At 34.1% G+C, this 20,000-nt stretch overlaps 1 protein-coding gene across 7 annotated transcripts in view; it reads left to right on the plus strand.

The window, feature by feature from the left end:
- The first annotated feature begins 1,758 nt into the window (after positions 1–1,758).
- LOC113818100 (coiled-coil domain-containing protein 186) overlaps positions 1,759–20,000 on the plus strand; it is a 27,565-nt gene continuing 9,323 nt past the window's right edge. Inside the window, exons 1-14 of one of the 7 annotated variants that reach the window (XM_027370244.2) lie at positions 1,759–1,840; positions 4,277–5,133; positions 9,599–9,689; positions 9,903–10,085; positions 11,602–11,739; positions 12,031–12,150; positions 12,703–12,838; positions 13,402–13,556; positions 13,815–13,957; positions 14,370–14,550; positions 14,729–14,845; positions 14,970–15,092; positions 16,173–16,403; positions 16,946–17,173. In XM_027370244.2, the coding sequence (XP_027226045.1) occupies positions 4,322–5,133; positions 9,599–9,689; positions 9,903–10,085; positions 11,602–11,739; positions 12,031–12,150; positions 12,703–12,838; positions 13,402–13,556; positions 13,815–13,957; positions 14,370–14,550; positions 14,729–14,845; positions 14,970–15,092; positions 16,173–16,403; positions 16,946–17,173 (2,658 nt within the window). In that variant the 5' untranslated portion in view covers positions 1,759–1,840; positions 4,277–4,321. Of the gene's footprint in view, positions 2,066–2,451; positions 2,575–4,276; positions 5,134–9,598; positions 9,690–9,902; positions 10,086–11,601; positions 11,740–12,030; positions 12,151–12,702; positions 12,839–13,401; positions 13,557–13,814; positions 13,958–14,369; positions 14,551–14,728; positions 14,846–14,969; positions 15,093–16,172; positions 16,404–16,940; positions 17,174–20,000 lie in introns of those variants that run through there. The other 6 variants (XM_070129012.1, XM_027370243.2, XM_070129011.1 and 3 more) reach the window with 6 other exon arrangements.

Below are 20,000 nucleotides of genomic sequence, written 5' to 3' on the forward strand. Positions count from 1 at the left end.
AAGTTTAGTTATTTTGGCTGTTATTGCTATTATTATTCTCACTGTTACTGAGGGTGATCATTATTATCATCGTTAGTTTTATTGGTTATTAACATCGTTATTGTATAAAATCACTGTTTTTCCATTGACGAGAGTAGCATCAGTTTACACCAGCGCTCCACATCCTCGACGAATATGCCTAATAACATAGACAGCGACTTCTGCCCCGCGCCATGCTAGCTAACAATTTGGATTTGTCTCGGTTTATTTCCTTTTGTGCCTTTTCTGGATAAGTCTGAGTAAGAGCTGCATTGGAGAGGTTATTTCATTGAACTTTTGCCCACAGTCCTAATCAGCCTAATGTTGTCGCTCTCTGTTGATTTTGGATGGCTTCCCCTGTAGTGTTGTGGAGTAATTCTGGATACTGAATGAGGTGTAATTACGAAAAGTTTGTGGGGAAGTATGTTGTGATTGGATTATACACGCGGCTATCCATTTTTCGTATCATATCCTTTGTAGTTTAGCGACATGTAGTCTCTCTCTTTCTTTCTTTCTCTCTCTCTCTCTCTCTCTCTCTCTCTCTCTCTCTCTCTCTCTCTCTCTCTCTCTCTCTCTCTCTCTCTCTCTCTCTCTCCTCTCTCTCTCTCTCTCTCTCTCTCTCTCTCTCTCTCTCTCTCTCTCTCTCTCTCTCTCTCTCTCTCTCTCTCTCTCTCTCTCTCTCTCTCTCTCTCTCTCTCTCTCTCTCTCTCTCTCTCTCTCTCTCTCTCGCTCTCTCTCTCTCTCTCTCTCTCTCTCTCTCTCTCTCTCTCTCTCTCTCTCTCTCTCTCTCTCTCTCTCTCTCTCTCTCTCTCTCTCTCTCTCTCTCTCTGTGAGTGAGTGAGATTGTGTGTGTGTGTGTGTGTGTGTGTATACATATATATATATATATATATATATATATATATATATATATATATATATATATATATATATATATATATATATATATATCCGTTTCACACACACACACACACACACACACACACACACACACACACCTCACAAACAAACAAACACACTCATTCACTCACACTCACATTTACACACACAATCTCACTCACTCACACTTCCACTCACATTCACACTTCTGCCCCTCCCTTCTCTGGCGAAGCTAAATATTTTCACATAATTACTGCTCTTGTACAGTTCATCTTTAAAAAAAAAGGTGGACTTCATATTCTGTATACTCTGCTTTCGTTATTTTCCTGTCATCGTATACCTAAGATATTGTCTATAAAAGCTTTTTCTTTGTCGTTTTACGGAGGTGGTCTATAAACATAGACACAAACTAAAAACGTTTGTATAGGAAGTTACAAGATATGCCAAAAAGGTCGGTGTGTTTCTGCAGGCTATTACATGAGTTTTATAGTGAATTAAGAGAAAAAAATGTTTTGAAGATTGATTATTGAATCTCGTTACACATCTTCGGTAACTGATGGATATTGTATGACCCAAATGTGAGATAATGCACATATTTATTTTCGTGTTGATTTTTTGGCCTTATCAGAAGTAAATGAAATTTATTCAAGGATAAGTTTTATGCATAAAGTAATGGTTTCGGACAATGTTTACTCTGTTCTCTCTATACTCGATTCAAACAATTGATTTTTATAAATCTGGCACTTCATAGTTCGTGAAACTTTTCAATTTGGTTTATCATTTTCGTATAAAGATAATACTCTGTAGTATATGAATGGAAATTATTCGCATTCAAAGGAGTATTTAAAAAAGAAGTCTCAACAAAATTGTCCGTCTCCAGTGCGCAAACCGGAAATAAAATTGGTAGAGCTGTCAAGGGCCATGGAAGGGCCAGCTGATTAAGGTCATTTATTTACAGTTATTACACGTCAGGTGGCGTTTTTTCGGCATTTTATTTATGTTGTGTGGGATTTTGATCAGTTTAAGATGTAAGTGATTATCTGGCTACGAAATAAGGTTGTGCGAGAGATGGAAGCTTGGGAAACCGGACATACGGTAGAGTGGAGACAACGGATTAATGATTTTGATTAGAAAAAATATTGATAAAAAGGAGACAAATATAAGAAGGGTTAGTAAGGAATATATTGCTTTTTATAATTAATTGATTGTTTTCACTATTGAGTTTGGGGACCTTTCATTGATTTTATGGATGAAAACAATAGTTTTGGTATTTTAAGAGTATATTTTGGAGAGCTTTTTAAAAATATCTTCACTAATTTTATTGTTGAGGCAGAATTGTAAGGGATATTTGAAGCAAGATCCACCTTCTGAGATGAATGGTCATATTCAGAGATAATTTGGACACCATTTTAGGCAGTGGGCAGGAAATGTAGACCTCTACCAGAGTGGCGGCAGAATCCTGATCAGCTACAATTGGTTGAAACTTGAGGCAGCTCGAAGGTAATTGGCTTGTGGTACAAGATGCTGAAACTTCAGGTCCAACTGTTCTGGAGATACAAGAAGCTTTCCATACAAGGTGTCCAAAGTGTCTCAGAATATGAGCAAAAGTCCCACAGTTGCTGACCTTCACACCTTTTGCTCTTGGAGAAATTCTAATAAATGTTGATTCATATTCTGGTAAGATTAGAGTTTAGACGGATTCCATATATTATGATAACTTGTCAGCTTTATCTTGTCAGAATATACATAATAGAGATTTGTTGTTGTTTGTGGAGCACTTACGGTGTAAGATCATAGCCTTGGGAATTGAAATTTTTGAAGTGGGAGAGACAATATGTTTGAAATGCATATAAGTTCGGCCCACTGTAGATTAACAATGTAATCTTTGTGATTTTGTTACGATCTGCTCAGGCACTTGGTGAACCATGTATACAGTCAAGCCTGCTGTAAGTTCTAAATGCTAAACATTTGTTCACTTGATTGGCCCTGACTGCAGTCACTGAGGAGATAGGGCCTCTGAGAACTAAGTGTAAAGCCTCTCTTTAACTTTTTTTTTTTTTTTTTTTATGTATGTATGTATGTATGTTTCATGAATTTCTAATTTTGCACTGAAATGACTGACTGTGCACAAAGCACATGATTCAGTTCCTGAATTATTTTTTCATGGCATTTTCTTACTTGCCAGGAATGGACCTTTCAGCCACCAGGTTATTTGATACAGGAGGTCCATGTACAAATGTATCTTCAAAAGATGTATTCAAATCAAGATTACAAAGAAATATATCAACAGAGACTACATTGTAGATTATATATGTAATCATGTATTTCGATACAGTTTATTTTATTATTATTATTATTATTATGATGATGATGAGTATTATTATTATCATTATTATTATTATTGTTATTTTGTTATTATTATTTTTATTATTATTATTTTCTGTTAACCCATATAAAGATCTACACTGAAAAAATCATAATTTACACCACCAAAGGCATCAGTGTAGTTCAGGATACAGCTATGAAAGGATGAGAAGATAGAAAATCAGCTATTTACATAGTAAAAATATGTTAGCTGATCTTTTAAACTTATCAAGAGTTGGAGAAGTTATTATGAATTGAATGCATATTTTTTAAAGCTAAATGATTGAATAATATCAATGTTTTACTTCTCATCTTCAAATTTAAAAATCATCTGCCCTTTATTTTTTATTTTGTTTTGTCACTTGCATTTTCAGTTGAACAATTTCATGAAAAATGACAATGCATTGATTTTTCAGTTTGATGTGATCTAGGCATTTACAGATATCTGATTGGAAGAAAAACCCACAATGCACAAACTAGATTTATTGAGGAAAGTGAGACAACAGTTTCGGAATCGTCCTCGATTCCATCTTCGGGTCGGAGGACGATTCCGAAACTGTTGTCTCACTTTCCTCAATAAATCTAGTTTGTGCATTGTGGGTTTTTCTTCCATATTATCAACACGGTATTGTGTTTTTCATTGCAGATATCTGATTGTATTGGACTTGGTTTATTGTACATTTGAATACATTTCAATATCAATAAGAATAATATTAATCTCATGTGTGTGAAGATGCCTACACAATGCCTTTGCAATGAGCAGAGTTTTCCATTTTCTAATCATGTGTATCCAGCAGGTGCCAGGTTAGTCTTGGGTGCCCTGGGTGATCAACCGCCTTAAGCAGAAGCACTGGCTTGGAGGGGTATTTGGATATTGGGTGGGCCAGCAACATCCTCTGAATTCTATATGAAAACTGATGTAAATTTTGGAGGCATTTGTAGAGTAAAGTTTAAATGATAAGGAAATGTTCATTGAAATATTACTACTTTTGTTAATTGTTTGTTCTCATTACAGGTGATCAACACCAATCTGTATGACTGAAGGTATCAAGCTTTAATCATGGATGAGCTAAAGTCAGAGCAGAAAGCTTCAGACTATATAGATGGAGAAGAGGACAAAGGCTGCGTTAAGAACCGCAGCACAGAGTCATCAGAACAAAATGACACATCCTGTAGCAGAGAGAGAGAGGTGTCTCCAATTAAATGCGATGTTAATATTGGTGTACTAAACGATAGTATAGATGGAAGCCCAAGTGATAATGTATCTGAAGATGTTGTTGATAAGTGTAATAGGGTGACTGCAGAACAAAATGATTCTTTTTGTGCAATGAATAATGAAGCTAGTGGTGTCTGCAATGATGAAAATAGTTGTATGAATGAGAGGCAGGTTGAAACATTATTAGGAGCTCCTGCCAGAACAGATGTCAGTAAGAAAGAGAGATTAGATATTGAAGAGAAAGACACCAATCTTCTGTCAGAGAGTTTCCTGAGGGATGAGAGTGTTGTGGAATTTACTTACAATAAAGATGAGGATGAGTCCACAGATGGGGAGGAACAAGTTGATGTGTTACAGTGTACCAGTGACAATATCAAAGATGTCAGCAGTGAAGCAGAAACTACGGAAGAAAATAAATCATTAGAGTCATTAAACAGTGATGAAAAGTTGCCTCCATTACACTTGCTACCTCAAGAGATAAAGAATTCCAGTCTTTTAACAGAAATTGAGGACCTCTTGACTACCACTGCCTGCAGTCCTGACTCGGGCTTTGAGGTCAGCAAAATTGATGTCTCTTCAACATCCAAAGAGAACCTGATGAAAATGATCTCGAGTCTCCTAGATGAGTGTGACACCTTAAAGAAGGAGAAGACGAGGTAAGGCATTTTAATATCTAGTTACGATTCATGAAGTACATGTGTAATAAGCTTTCTTTTGTGTGACGAGATACTGTAGCTGAAATATCTTTAGAAGATTTTACTTTCTGCTGACTAATGTCATAGTTTCAAAGGGCTTTTGTTCTTACATATCCTGCTTACATGACATTTAGGCCAAATATAACTTTGCTTCTTTGTTTTTCTTGTATTGATATATATTGGAAAAATAAAGAATATGTACAAAGTAACATATTTTTATAGCTTTGTTGTCCCCAAATATTTTACAACCATAGAAATATTATAGATATTTTTTATCAGTTTTATTCAGCAAGACAAATAAAAGGCAAAGTTTATGGGAAGTGATGTTGATAACAGAGGTAGCTTTTGATAAAGTAACAACTAGGCTTATTGAGTTGACATATTTTTTGTTGTAGTCTATTTGATTTTTCATTGCCATCTTCATAGTCATTATTACAATCAACTTTAATACAGCCATCATTATCAACATATTTATTATGAGCTACTTCAGATATCACAAACATCTTTGCAGTAGTCAGTGTTATTGTTGACATCATCATTATCATCATTGTTGTTTCTTTTTATGTTTTTCAATTATGATTATTGGCTAATGTTATTGTTACTATTATTACCATTATTGTTATTATTACCATGATTGTTATTATCATTATTACCATCTTCCACCACCACTATTGTCATCATTATCATCATCATTGTTAGAAGTATTAGTATTAGTTATGGTGTTGATATTATTATTGTTAGCTTATGGTTATTATTATTTTTATTGTTGTTATTATTTTTATATTGATACTGATAACAATAGCATCAGTAATAATAGTAATGATAATAGTAATATGAATAATGATGATAGCTGTAAAATGATGATAATAGCAATGATAGTAATGATAATAATAATAATAATAATAATAATAATAATAATAATAATGATAATGATGATAAAGATAATGAGAAGAATGATGATGAGAAAGATAATTATAATGATGATGATGATGATGATGATGATATGATAGTAATGATAATGATTATGAAAATATTAATTTGAACTTAGAAATGATAATAATTGTTATTATTATTATCATTTTTATTATTATTAGTAGTAGTAGCAGTAGTATTATGATAATGATAGTAATAATAGTAACATCAATAAAGCTCCTAGACTAATGATAATGATGTTGATAATAATGATATTATTATTAATGTTAATAATAGTAGTAATGATAATGACAATAATGATAGTAAAAATAATAATGATATGATATTGAGGATAATGTTAGACTAATGATAGTAATAATGAAGATAATTGTAATGTTGATAATGATAATTAGGATAATGGTAATGATAATCAATAATGATGATATTAATGATAATAATGATAATAATATTAATGGTAATGATGATACTGATACTACTATAATAATAATGAAAATGATGATATTGAGAATGATATTGTTGATAATTATTATTATGATTACAGTGATAATGATGCTAATGATAATATTCTAATAATGGTAATGATACTAGTATATTATTATGATAATTATGATAATGATGATAATTATTACTGAAAATAGTTTAGCTGTTTCTGTTGTTATTATTATTGATTCCTTATCATTGTTATTAGATTATTATTATTATTATTATTATTATTATTATTATTATTATTATGATTATTATTATTATTATTATTATTATCAGCTAAAGTCATTTTTTATTTTATTATTATTATTATTGTTATTATTATTGTTATTCCTATTATTATTATTATTATGATTATTAGCTATCATTATTGTTAGTATTAGTATTATCATTATTATTATTATTATTATTGTTATCATTATTGTTGTTATTGTTATTGTTATTGTTGTTGTTGTTATCATACATCTATCAATATTGATGTTAATGTTATTATTGATAATCTATCATCATCATCATCATCATCATCATCATCATCATCATCATCACCACCACCACCACCTCTGCGAAGGAGATTATTTTTTAGGTAGCATTGGTTAGTTGGATAGCAGGATAACTTAAAAAATTATGAACAGATTTGTCTTAGCCTAATTCAGTTGCCATTAAATTTTGACAGTGATCCGGATCTTGATCTGCATTCAGGATGGTTAGGAGGATAACTCAAAAAGTTATGAACATGAGTTATGAATTATTGTTATTATTATTATTATTATTATTATTATTATTATTATTATTATTATTATTATTATTATTATTATTATTATTATTATTATTATTATTATTATTATTATTATTATTATTATCATCATCATCATCATCACCCTCATTATTAGATTGTTATTATTATTATTGTTATTACTATGATTTTTATTGTTATTGTTTTTATTATTATTACTTTAGTTTTTATTGTTATTGCTTTGTTAATATTGTTGATATTGTTTTTGTTGTTGTTTGATTAGCAATTATTATTAGTATAGTCTATTATTATTATTATTATTATTGTTGTTGTTCTTGTTCTTGTTATGTTAATTTTTGTTATTATTACTATTATTATCATTTTAAGTATTGATTTTTTGTTTTTGTTTTTGACATTGGCATTAGCTTTAACTTAGCATTGTTGCTGTTAGTATTATTTTTATGTTACTGTTATGTTGCTGACATTTTCTTATTTTTTATTATTATTTGTAATAATAATTATTGTTATAATGATTATTGTAATAATAATTGTTATTAGGATCATTGTTATTGATATTATTATTATTATGATCATTATTGTTACAGTAGTCTTCATGTAATGTAGTCTCATATCATATGGTGCTAAGTAGGATTACTGATTCATAGCTTCCTCAATGTTGCAACAGGATTCACTGTTTAGGTTCAGCTGGGCAAGCATTTTTAAGTAGATTATGGTGGGTTTGATGGTCAACCAGGTTGTGTGAGAGTGTAGCAGACTGTGAGGGATAGGAACTACCTGGCTTCGAAATGGTGTGTGACTTTCAACAGTGGGTTTATTTAGCAGTGAGGGATATGCTACCTTTGGGTCTTATATTGCTTGTATAAGGGCACGGTTCAACTGGTCTTGTGTACATCTAGGGCTTGGCTTGTTTCCAAGTACCCAGCCAGGCTTAGTGTTTCAACTGCAAAAAGCACTACCATAATAGACTGCACATGCCTCTTGCTTGAATAACACTTTTTGTTGGAGCAACATATAGCACAAGGACTTATTCCCTGTTTCACCATAGTTTTGTGTATTATGCCATATATTTTTTAAAGAAAGAAACACAGAAACTGATAAATCAGATACAAAATTCATAACGCAAGTCTGATTGGCCATTGGCATGAGTGTAGATCCACAGTTTCAAATTAGCCATTTCTTGTTTATTTGTTTTTGGTAATAAAAAAGGAATTTTGTGATTATTAATACTAAATGTTTTATGTAAAATCTCTGATATAACTTTTGTTGACTTAATAGGTATTGATAATTTCTTGAAGCGAATTATAGACAATAATTCAATATTGCCCCCTGGAAAGCCTGGAGGTACCTGAGGAAAAAGAACGATCTGTATCTTGTTATCGCTGGCTCCCCTCAGCCCCCAGATTTTGCACAAAAGTGACTGATTCTGCCCTGATAGTCGCGCTAATGGCCAGACCTGCATGTACACAAGACCAGTTGAACCACGATTGAAGTGTACCAAGATAGTAAAAGAACAAAGGGGAAGCTTATACTATTTTTTAGTCATATCAATATAATGCCAAAATAGTAAACAGTTAATGAAAACAATCTGTCACAAGAAGAGTAACATGCTGTAGCTCCTCATTGCTGTATTAGGATGTGAAGTATGGTGCAGTACCTGGTATAGCATTAGATATATTGCCATTGTAAGAAGTTACTTTGTGGTGTATCTTTGTCATTTTACTGTTCATATATATCTTAATATATATCTTATTATTTTATGTCATAAAGATATATTTTTATAGCTGCATACATGTTGTATTTACCTATTTATAGTCATTTGTCACCATTTGCAATAGCTTTTAGAGCTTTGATATCAGGAACCAAAATTTGTCTAACTAATCCTTGAACAATCCCAAGTGTTATGGTATACATGAAAGCATCTTTAGCAGGAATAATACCAGGCAGCTTTATCATGAGACATTATAGGAGAATCCCAAGTTTTTGCTTCAATTTGGAATGAGTACAAGGGCTATGGTTTAAGACCCTGGTGCAATCCAGAATGCTAAAACCTAATTGGAAGTGTGTAGGGTGTACTCTTGTATCATTGGAATTCAATTGGTGGGCATCATATAACATTGTTTAATGTTCATAGTTGTTGAATGTAATATGTAAGTGTGTACATACATGCCATTTCATTGTCAAAGAATTGTATATGTATGTATACATATATCTTATAGTTCTCTCTGTCTATTGTAACCTTACTCTGTCCCTTTCCAGATTAGAAGGGGAAGTTGACAGGCTGGAAGCTGATCAGTCGGCAGTTGTATACACTAAGCAGATTGAAACTCTGGAGAAGACACTTGCACAGGTGAAAAACTATAGCTAGATACAGTAGTCTGTGTCCAGTATAAAAAAGTTGAGATGACTTAGGGTTCTTAATCATGGTAGGAGATAGGAGAATTATTGACAAAATTATTAAGTGTATCAGTTTACTCTAGATCAGAATTGTATTGATGAGTTTATTATTTTGCTTTAGTTCGAATTTTCTTTTTTTTTTAACACAGTGATTGTGCATACACAGGCTCAGGCAGATGCATGCAGCTGGCAGCAGCGACTGAAGGAAGCTGAGGAGAACTACCTTGCAGAAAACATCAAGGTCCGCACAGATCTCACTGCCCGGTTAGAGCGAATGACTAAGCAGTATGAGGCTGCCAACAAGGACAAGGAGTCTATGGTCATTAAATATGCCACTTCAGAGAGAGAGGTTTGTATTGGTGAGCTGGAAGTAGAGGATGCAAAAAATCAGCCCACTAGCTGGCTCAGCTAAAACTTCTAGGCTAAGAAATTAATGTCAGCAGTATGAAAACTGACAGTAAACTTTTCAAAGTTTGTTATCTGTTCTGATGAAAAGTTAGCTACTTTTTGTTCACTAGGAATTGATAAAGTTGAAATCTCTGTGCCACATAAGATTCTTTGTTGGCAGAGCAGAGATGAGCGAGGAAGAAGATACACTGATATATAGTTTTATAACCTATTATTGTTGACTCTGGGGTTAATTGGAACAGTTTTTCTTTCTTTCTTTCTTGCTTTCTTTTGAAATTGATGAACAAAATTTTAGGTACTGCTACTGGTGTACACAAAAAAGGATCTTGCCTAAGATTTATATAACTGCTAGATGATGTGTAATCACATTATGGCTAACTGGGCCCAAATTCCAGTTGACAAGTACCCATTCCATGAGTGGTTAAGCCTGCTCAGTTTTTTACACACTAAACAATTGTTTGCTTGTTTGGCTATGACTGGGTATTGAGGAGATACAGCCCATCAAAATTAGGCTTAGGATCCCTGTATGACCTCATATCCTAAATATCATGTATGCCACTGCCAAAAGCATAGAGAGTGAGGTGTCTATATTTTCTGCACTTCTATTTTTTTTCACTCAAGATTGAACGATGGTTTAGCCATAATGGGATAGAATGTTTTCCATTGTGAGTTGGTTAAAGGTGACTGTATTTATATGGGCTACATATTTTTCCATTGAATATGAAAAATGTAAAACAAGTTAGACCTTTCTGTCCTTTCCATGTTAAACAAGAGGAACTTTACAAGGAGATGCTCTTGTTTACCACATGATACAGGAAAGTTCTCTAGGAATTTATTTTGTTTCATCACTTTCATGAATGACAGAACACTCTTATTGTTGATATAAGGGTAGCAAAACCCTCTAAATGCCAAACAAATGTATTTGGTAAATATATTGGTTTATAGTGTTTTTTTTGTACCAACAGGCTTATATTTGGTTCCTTATGCATCGATTTCCACATTCTTAGTTGCCATAGAAGTGTTCAGGTTTTTTATATACAGTGTGGGATAGTCTTAACCCTAATGATTGCACGTTTATGTAGTCTCCTGTATTTTTTTTTTATTTTGTTACATACAAATGGCTCCACATGCACTCAACCACCAAAGAGTCCTTGGTGATAATAATAGCTGACTCCTTAGTGACTTAACACTTTTAGAGCCATCTATATGTAAAGACATTAATGAACTTATATCACTGTAGGCATAGCATGCATTCTTGCCATCCAGGTGGACTGGGTTAATTGCAGTCCTTTAGATTATATTGATACCAGCTATCCAATAAGGATGTCAGTCCAATTTATGCTGGTCCTGGGTGATGCAATATGTTCATTTTTGTTTTGATTATTTAAAGTCAATAAGTTTCTGGTTTGTTTTAGATGCTTACTTCTTAATGATATAATTTCTATGTATTTCTGCAGGTTATTGTTGCCAGACAGCAGAAGGAGGCAGTGGAAAAGAAAATGAAGGAGATGGAAAAGGAAAGAGAACAGCTACTGAGTAAGAACAAAATGCTGATTGGCGAAAGAGCACGGATCTGCCAGACGCTCGATACAAAGGTGATCATATTGAGAACTAAGTGTGTATATGTGAATAGGCCTGTATGTTTATATAGAGGCCAGTGTTTATTTGCCATTCCCCAAGTTCAGTATGTAACTCATTTAATTTTTTCCCTCTTATCTTTCTTGATTCCCTATTATAGCTATTTTTTTTTCTCTTTTTTTATTCATTATTCTTTGTTTTCATCTTCCTTTATGAGATATCATATAAAAGTCCCAAATTATTCCTTTGTTTTTTCCTCAGTGTCATTTGTATTTCAGATGCTATTCTTTTGATTCTCTCACTCATAGGTCCAGAAGATCAACTCCTTTCAGCGTGAAGTTGATAGGCTGAAAGAAGAAGTTAGTAGTCGGGAAGTGAAGATTAAGTGGGCCCAGACCAAACTAAAATCGGAAATGGATGCCCATAAGGTATGCTACTTTATACTAACAATGGTTAACTAATGAAGATCAATTGGCCTTTTAGAAGTCTGGTAAAATCTGATTTGATTTAGGAAAATGGCTTGCCCTTGAATGGCAGATATAGGGCAGTGATATTATGCGATATTATGCCACCAATCCTTCCCTAGAATAGTAGCTACATGAAGGGCCAGGGAATTTCTTTGCAGTTTGCAAATTGTACAACAATCCATTTCTCTTATCATGCTTATTTTCACTTTGAATGCTTGAATATTGCCTTGGCCAGTCTCACTGCAAATCATTACCATAAATGATTATAGTATTTTTAACAAGTTGTAAATGAAAATTACTGCTCTTTATCCAATTTTCTGCTTTAGTTAAATTTTTCCATTTGAAGCAAGCTATTCTGTGAATTCTGTGTGTTTCGTGTGATTGCAGGAAAACATTTTCCAGCTCTCAAATCAATATTCATATCTGATAGACATCATGAATTCATTCTTCTTTTTTGGAGACCTAGCATTGAAATTTACCCACATGTAAAAGAACTCCTCTTCTCCAAACCAGGAAACACAAGCCAAGTTGGACCGAGCTCTTACTAAAATTACAAAACATGAGGAAGAGCTCAAGTCAATTAAGGAGGAGGCAGAAAAGGTTGTTCGCAGCACCAGAGATGATGAAAACTCCAGAGCAAATGTCCTAGGTAGCATCGTTGTTACTTCTTGTTGGGGATTAATTGTTGTATTTCTGTTTTTGATGGTAGATTTCATAGAGTGACTTATTCAGATGTTCGAAAGGACCATGTCAAAAGTGATTGAATTTGTAGACAGCTGGTCCAAAGGATGTTATTATGCATTGGTTGTTTACACAAGCCATGCTAGTTAGTTTGATGTTTTATCCACATTGATTTGTTTGTTTGCTCTTTCCCACTTCTTTCATAAAAAAAAAAAAAAATAAGAGTTGCAAACTTTTCCCTACTATATCACCATATTGTCTCATTGTGGATATGGGTAGCAATGAATTTGCTTTGTAAAACAAACTTACTGTGCAATGGAGCTGAATTTAACTGTAATGCTACTGTGTGCCATGCTAATTGGGCCAAACTTAGGCATAGTATGAGTATATGCCATCTCCAATGAGTGGGTTAAGAATTGGTGTGTACATATATTTAGGATTGAGTAAATTTGAATCATAGATCACATACAACCTAAAATCATTAAACATAACTGTATAGATATTTAAGATTCTCCAATCCACATTATCCAGACAAGCAATTAAAGGAAGAGAAAGCACGACTCATCATGGAACGACAGGTCTTTGAGGACAGAGGGTCAGCCTTCAACAAGGTTTCAGCGGAATTAGAATCACTGAAAACAAAACATTCAGCACTAGTTGAGGAAGCAACTTCCTTAAGATCAAAGGTTTGTCAGTTACCAGTGTTGTGTTGCATTAGTTTTCTGGTGTCATTTTCATAAAAACATTGTGTATAAATTAGAATTTTTTGCTTATTCAGTTTCCTTGCTTTAGGTAATGGAAAGCTTTTGGTTATTTGTTTTTAAAGATCTGTGCAACCAAATCTAAAAAGAAAATTTGAACACGTTTACCAACCTTTGATACTTCATTCTCATTTTTTATTTTGATTCATTTATGTCTTGTTTCCTCATGCTCTGTTTTAATAGGTAACGACATATGAGTCAGAAAGAGAAGAGAGCGAGAAGTTATTCACAAGCCTTAGGCAAGAAGTGAAAAACGCACGTCAGGAGGCAGGAGACCTCAACCTCCAGCTCTCTAACTCAGCGCATCTTCAGCAGCAGCTACAAAGGTGGGAGGGAGTCAGAATTCTCTTCTTTATTCCTTATTTATTTATTTATTTTTTATTTTTTTGTATGAGAACAGGGGGATGGTTAAGGAAAGAAAGAAAGAAAGAAGAGAGACTCAGAAGGGAGGAAGAAAATGATTCGAAAGGAATAGAAAGTGAATCAAGATAAATAAAGACTAATAAGTGGTAAAGAGAGTGGAGAGTAAAGAAGGAAGAATGGAGAAAGTAGAGAGAGACAAAGGAAGAATGAGAGTGTGATATATAAATTTGGCATTTTAGGCTATCACCTGATTTGGCCCATCTTTGGAAAATTATTATAATCATCCTTTTTTATGAAGGTGTATCTAATGATTAAAAAAAAAAGTGATGTAAGCTAAATTGAATGCTATTAAAAGCTCATGGGTAATTCTGACAGAGAACGAGAGCAGTTAGCCTCAGCAACACAAGAGAATGAAAGACTCCAAACAACCAACAACGAGCTAGAGAGCGACCTACTCACCTGTCGCCAGAAGGAGGCTGAACTATTAGCCTTCACACAGAAACTCACTGACAAGAATGTACAAATCCAGAGTCAGCTCTCTGCCCTACAATCTAAGGTACGATGACAGCTTGAATTTGCTTGAGTTGAATATTTATATACATTTGAATATTTGTATACATATTTACATATTCATTTATATGAATTTCCATCTGTATGTTCATACAGTAGCCTACATACATGAGCTGCAAATATACATGTGCATATTCAACACTGCAAATTGTTTTCTCCCTCAGACTCAGCTTTTGGAGCTTGAACATGGGGAGTTGAAGTCAGAATTGGAGAATATCAAGGCCCAGAGGAACAAGATCAAGGCCGATCTCACCAAAGAAAATGAAATGCAGAATGCTCAAGTGAGACTTCCAAGGATGATTCACACTTTGTATATTTGTTTTATGCATTTGTGATAACCATATTATTGTTTGGTTTTGCTGTCCTTTTTTGTTTCAAAATCTACCCTTATTGTACTTTCCACAGATAGAAGAATTAACACGGCAGCTTGCAGAGAAGATAGAGGAGATGAAGCAGCTAACGACCAAGGCATCAGACTTGGAGAATGAAATTCAGGTCTTGAAGAAAAAGCACAATAATTCCCTGAAAGTAAGTGAGACCAGTGAGTAAAGGTCCTATAATCCTCTTGGATTTGGGTGATTTGCTGCCAGTACATGGCCTAAAATATAGGCATTAGTCTTATTGGAGGGGCCACTCTTGAGGGGCTATCTCTCACACATAAATATTTATCTATTTATGTGGGAGGGATTGGCTTGTAGGCCAGTTGCACACAAACGCTCATGTGGTGACAAGATGCCATGTTATTTTTTCTTTTTTTGCATAAGGATTTTTAGTTTTTTTGTAAGTTTCCAACATCTATATTTGACAATTGATTTGCTTTATCGAGATGGTTTATACTATTTCCCTTGCACAGACTCCATTTAGACTGTAGGTATTCCATGACTCACTGAAATGATAATAACAATAAGTAGATTTTTCTTGTTTATTTTCTTTTTTTTTCCCAATATTCAATTTTCTGTAACACAGCCTACACTGCCGGTCATGGCAGGCAGGATTAGGATCCTGAACATGGATATAAAGTCCTCCCTGGAGCCAGCTCTCTGTCAGTCAGGGCTGACAATGGATATAATGCAATTAGCCCTTTCCTAAATACCCACAAAGTCTAATTACTCTCCAAGAGCTTTGTGCACTTATGGCAAATCATTCCCGTCACCCCAGCTTTCTTCCAAAATTTTCATGAAGGCAAGTTTGTGTCACCCCAGCCTTCTGCCATTTTTTCCATGATGGCATGTTTACATCACTGCCCCTCAAGCTAAATTTTTTCATGGTGTGATAGTCATGTCATCTGGAATGTAGGGGAAAAAAAGTGTAAAGCTAAAACACAATAACATGAAACATCAGCCTGGGAATAGGTTGCATAGATGTTAATGTTATTAAGAAAATCCATTAATAATAATCATTAGTATTATTGTTATTATTATTTGTATTATGATTATACTTCCTATCTCATTAATTTATTATTTATTTTTATTACAGTAAAGGATTCAATATTGTCAGCTAGAGATTTATGATTCTTAAGTGTCTGTACCTTAAAGTGATTATTATTTTGTTGGTAGTACTATCATATTACTATTATCCTTACCTATCTATTCCTCTTTTTTGCAATAGGACATCTCTCGAGAGATGCAGAAACTACGCAAACGTCTGGAACTCCATGAGAGCGGAAATGGGAGTGGAAATGGAAATGGAGGGGGTGGCAATGGTGGGGTAGCAAGTGGGAGGTCTTCGCAGTCTGTGACACCACACGATACCCTGTCCCAGGGGTCACGAGCCTCCTCCAATGCCTCCTTGAATAACATTGAATATCAGAGCACCAATGGGAGCAGTCCACAGTCTCAGGTGGGATATATTTTTTTATCCATGGCAGTGGACAGATGTCATGTCCATTATAATTTTGGTTTATTTATTGTGTTAACACAGCTGAATCCTCAAATGTTTAGTCACCCATAAGTTAATTTCTAGTCCCACCTATCTCACCTGTTTTCCTCTATTTTCAATAATATATATTTTTTTGTTTTAATGCTATTTGTATTTTTGACACTATATGGTAACCACAGTATCAGTAATATTAATAAGGAGAAATCACCTGAGGTCACATGGGCCTACTAATTGACTCTTTGGCACTTATGAAGCTGCCCATCTGTCTGTAAACATGATTCTCAAAACAAAGCTACAATGGGCTTTACATGTTCCTGGTGGATAACGCTTCTGTGCTTATATTTTTCTTTATTTATTTATCACTATTATTTTTAAGTTATAGCAACGAAAAAAAAACATACATTAATACACCATAATCATATGTATTGTAAAAAAAGAAAGAAAAAGAAAAAAAGACAGGCAGTTGATACTGATTGCCTAACTGCCTGCATTCCAAACCTCAGGAAAACCTTCCTTCACTCAACGACCCCTTAGTGACACAGCAGCTCCTGGTCGACCGCATCATTAAACTGCAGAAGTCGGCAGCCAAAAAGGCAGAGAAGATTGAGTTCCTTGAAGAGCATGTAGCACAGCTGGTCTCAGAGCTCAAGAAGAAGTCACGTATTATCCACCACTACATCATGAAAGAGGAGGCAGGAGCACTGGCCAACTCAGCGTCAGACACCTCCAAGGTAAGGCCTTTTCCTATTGCCAGCCTGGTCTTGTAGGTCTTGGATGTGGAGCTTTACCTCAGACTTCTTGTTTTGTCTGTGAATGAAATGGGTATAATGTGATGGCAGGCCAAAGTGTGTGGCAACATACTCAGCTTTTCTTCTTATGGCTGTTTGATGTCCACAGTTTTCCTTCACCTTGAACAATGAAAGGATTTGGGGTTAAATCTCAAGGTTATTCATTTTTACTAACCTTTATTCTCCTCTAGGACCTATCTCTTCTCTGTCTAATAGCCTTAGTCTGTGAACAGTAAGGGAAGTAAGGCTGAAATGAACTAAAGGGGATTATTGTTTGATGTGTATGAAGAACATAAAATAAAATGAATCCATGTATTTTTTTAATTATAAGCAAATTTAGATTCAGTTTAATCTTTCCAGAAATAGATTACCTGATGGTTTCTCAAATCAGTTATATACTCTCAGATATAATATAAAATCAGTAGATTATAAGGGGTGGGACACTAATGCATGCAAAAAATGGCTCATTTTCTTTGGTTCCTTTTCTTTTTTTCAAGGACTTTTGAACTCTCACCTTATCAATTAATATTTTCCCATATCTTTGACATTAACAAAAAATCTACACCATTGCTTTGTGTTGTCATGAGTGCATGCAACAATTAATTGGGAAATCATATAACACTGTCTTTTGTGTTGCTTTCATGCTAGTCTCCCAAAGTTAGCAGTGGAAGAGCAAGGAAAGCCCAGGTAAGGATTTTGGCTTTGGTGCATGACTGTATGAAAATGTTACTGTATCTCTGCTTTACATCCTTTAAGCATATTGCGGATCTCGTCTTTCTATCATTATATTTATATTAGTATAAAGCTTGCTTTGAATTTGAATGATATAAGCAAGTAATTTCAGTTATTTGTTTTTTTAAATTGATTTATCTATTTATGTGTTAATATTTTGTATTAGTTTAGGGATGCTGTGCTTCAAGATACATAGCCAAGGGAGTAAAATTTTGGAAATATTTTATTTTGTGACAATTATTACTGTCATCGTAACTTGTCCCACTTTGCTTCTTCTTTAGATGTTCCATTCTCATTTTTCCCTCTTCTCTTATTTCTTAGATCTCTCCCTCTTTACTGGATCTTCTGTTCTCTCACATATTTCTTTTCATGATCTGTGGATGTTTTCTCTTCTTCTTTTCTTCTCTGCATTGTTCTACTCGTTTCTAGGAACGTTCTCTTCGTCTTTGGAGTGTCACGTCTCTATTTTCACTAAATCTTCTGCAATCTATCTTCTTACTCCCTTTTGCTTGTACGAGTAGAGTTCTGCTGCCTTTTCTTCTTTTTTATTTTTTTGTATGTAGCACTTCTTTTTATAAGGTGTTCCTAGTAGTGGTTGCTTTTTTTTTTGTTAATTCTTTTCTTAATTCAATTGTTGCTTGATATCTCTATCTTTATTTTCTTTTGACTGCTTCGCATTTGCCTACTTGTCATAGATATGTATACAAAAATGTTTTATTTTTTATTTTGTATATTGTTTTAAATTTGATATTCATATTGATTTTACTGTTATTGGATCCATCTACATTGTTGTAATAAAACAGTATGATAGTTTGACCTAGATGTTGCTGCATAGGGTAACTTAATCAACCCCCTAATGCACAAAAAAAAGAAAAAAAAAAATTAATAGGTCCACAATTCCTTATACAGTTTAATCATCCAAGTAAAAATAAATTAGATTAACTGGTTTGGGAGATATGCATCTAAACAATTTGGAATATGAATGTTATTGCCTGTAACAATGTGCTACCAGGTGGCATGTACATAAATGCCATGGCTGTTATGGACAAAGCTCATGGGACAGGGCTTGTTTCTCTCCAATAGTAGTGGCATCATCTCTATGGTAAAATTTGAGCAATAGCATTTAAAGGGAAGGTAAACAAAATTTTTTATTCTTTTAGAAATTATATCAAAAGTCATGCATTCTGGTGCATAAAACAAAAAATAAGCATAAACAGGAGAGATAGGTAAGAGTAGTAATTGACTCCTTTGTGAGTAAGCACTTGTGCTATCTATCTGAAAAGACAATAAACAAAATGACACAATGAACATAATGGATATCCTTGCCATCACAGCTTTGGGTTGATATTGTTGTTAGTCCAGTCTTTTTAGTTATGCTGAATAGTCTGGATAGATGATGATGATGCCTCAGTCAACAGTGGTCTTGCAAATGTTGGCAGGTATTGAAGACAGTGGGATATGCTGCTGAAAAAGCAGTGACTTGGTTGATCAAGGAGCGTTTTTCTGTTTCATCCTAGTCTCTTGTTGATGAACATGTGATGGAGGATGTTAATGTGCTGAAGATTGAGTGTAAAGATTGATGCAAATTTGACATTTGAGGCACACGTTAGACACTAGCTGGCTGTTGCAAGGAGAAAGTTAGAAGCCTCTGAAAATCCTAGTGGATTTTTAAAGGTCCAGTTGTTTCTGCAAGATTGTTTATATTGCTAGTGTACTGTTCACCTCTATCGGGTTGATATGCTGCTTGCTATCAAGCAGAATATCTAGATTGGTAGGGGAGCTGTGCAGGTATCCTCATCTCCTGAGTCTTAGTCCCAGAAGGCAAGAATCAGTCATGTCTTTGTAAAGGGACAAGAATGGCAGTCCATGCTCTTGGTGAGTTATTGGTTGTTTGACTTTCCCTGACAGTTCATTTCAAGAAATGGTTTATGAAGATTAGGGATTGACTTGCCCAAAGATATGGTTGAATGTGAGTCTGTACAGTTTCAGGACCAATGTAAATAGGTTGTATATCCTGTTTAGGTTTATTGTGTGCTTC

This window comes from Penaeus vannamei, chromosome 13 (assembly GCF_042767895.1).
Source record: "Penaeus vannamei isolate JL-2024 chromosome 13, ASM4276789v1, whole genome shotgun sequence".
Lineage (NCBI taxonomy): Eukaryota > Metazoa > Arthropoda > Malacostraca > Decapoda > Penaeidae > Penaeus > Penaeus vannamei.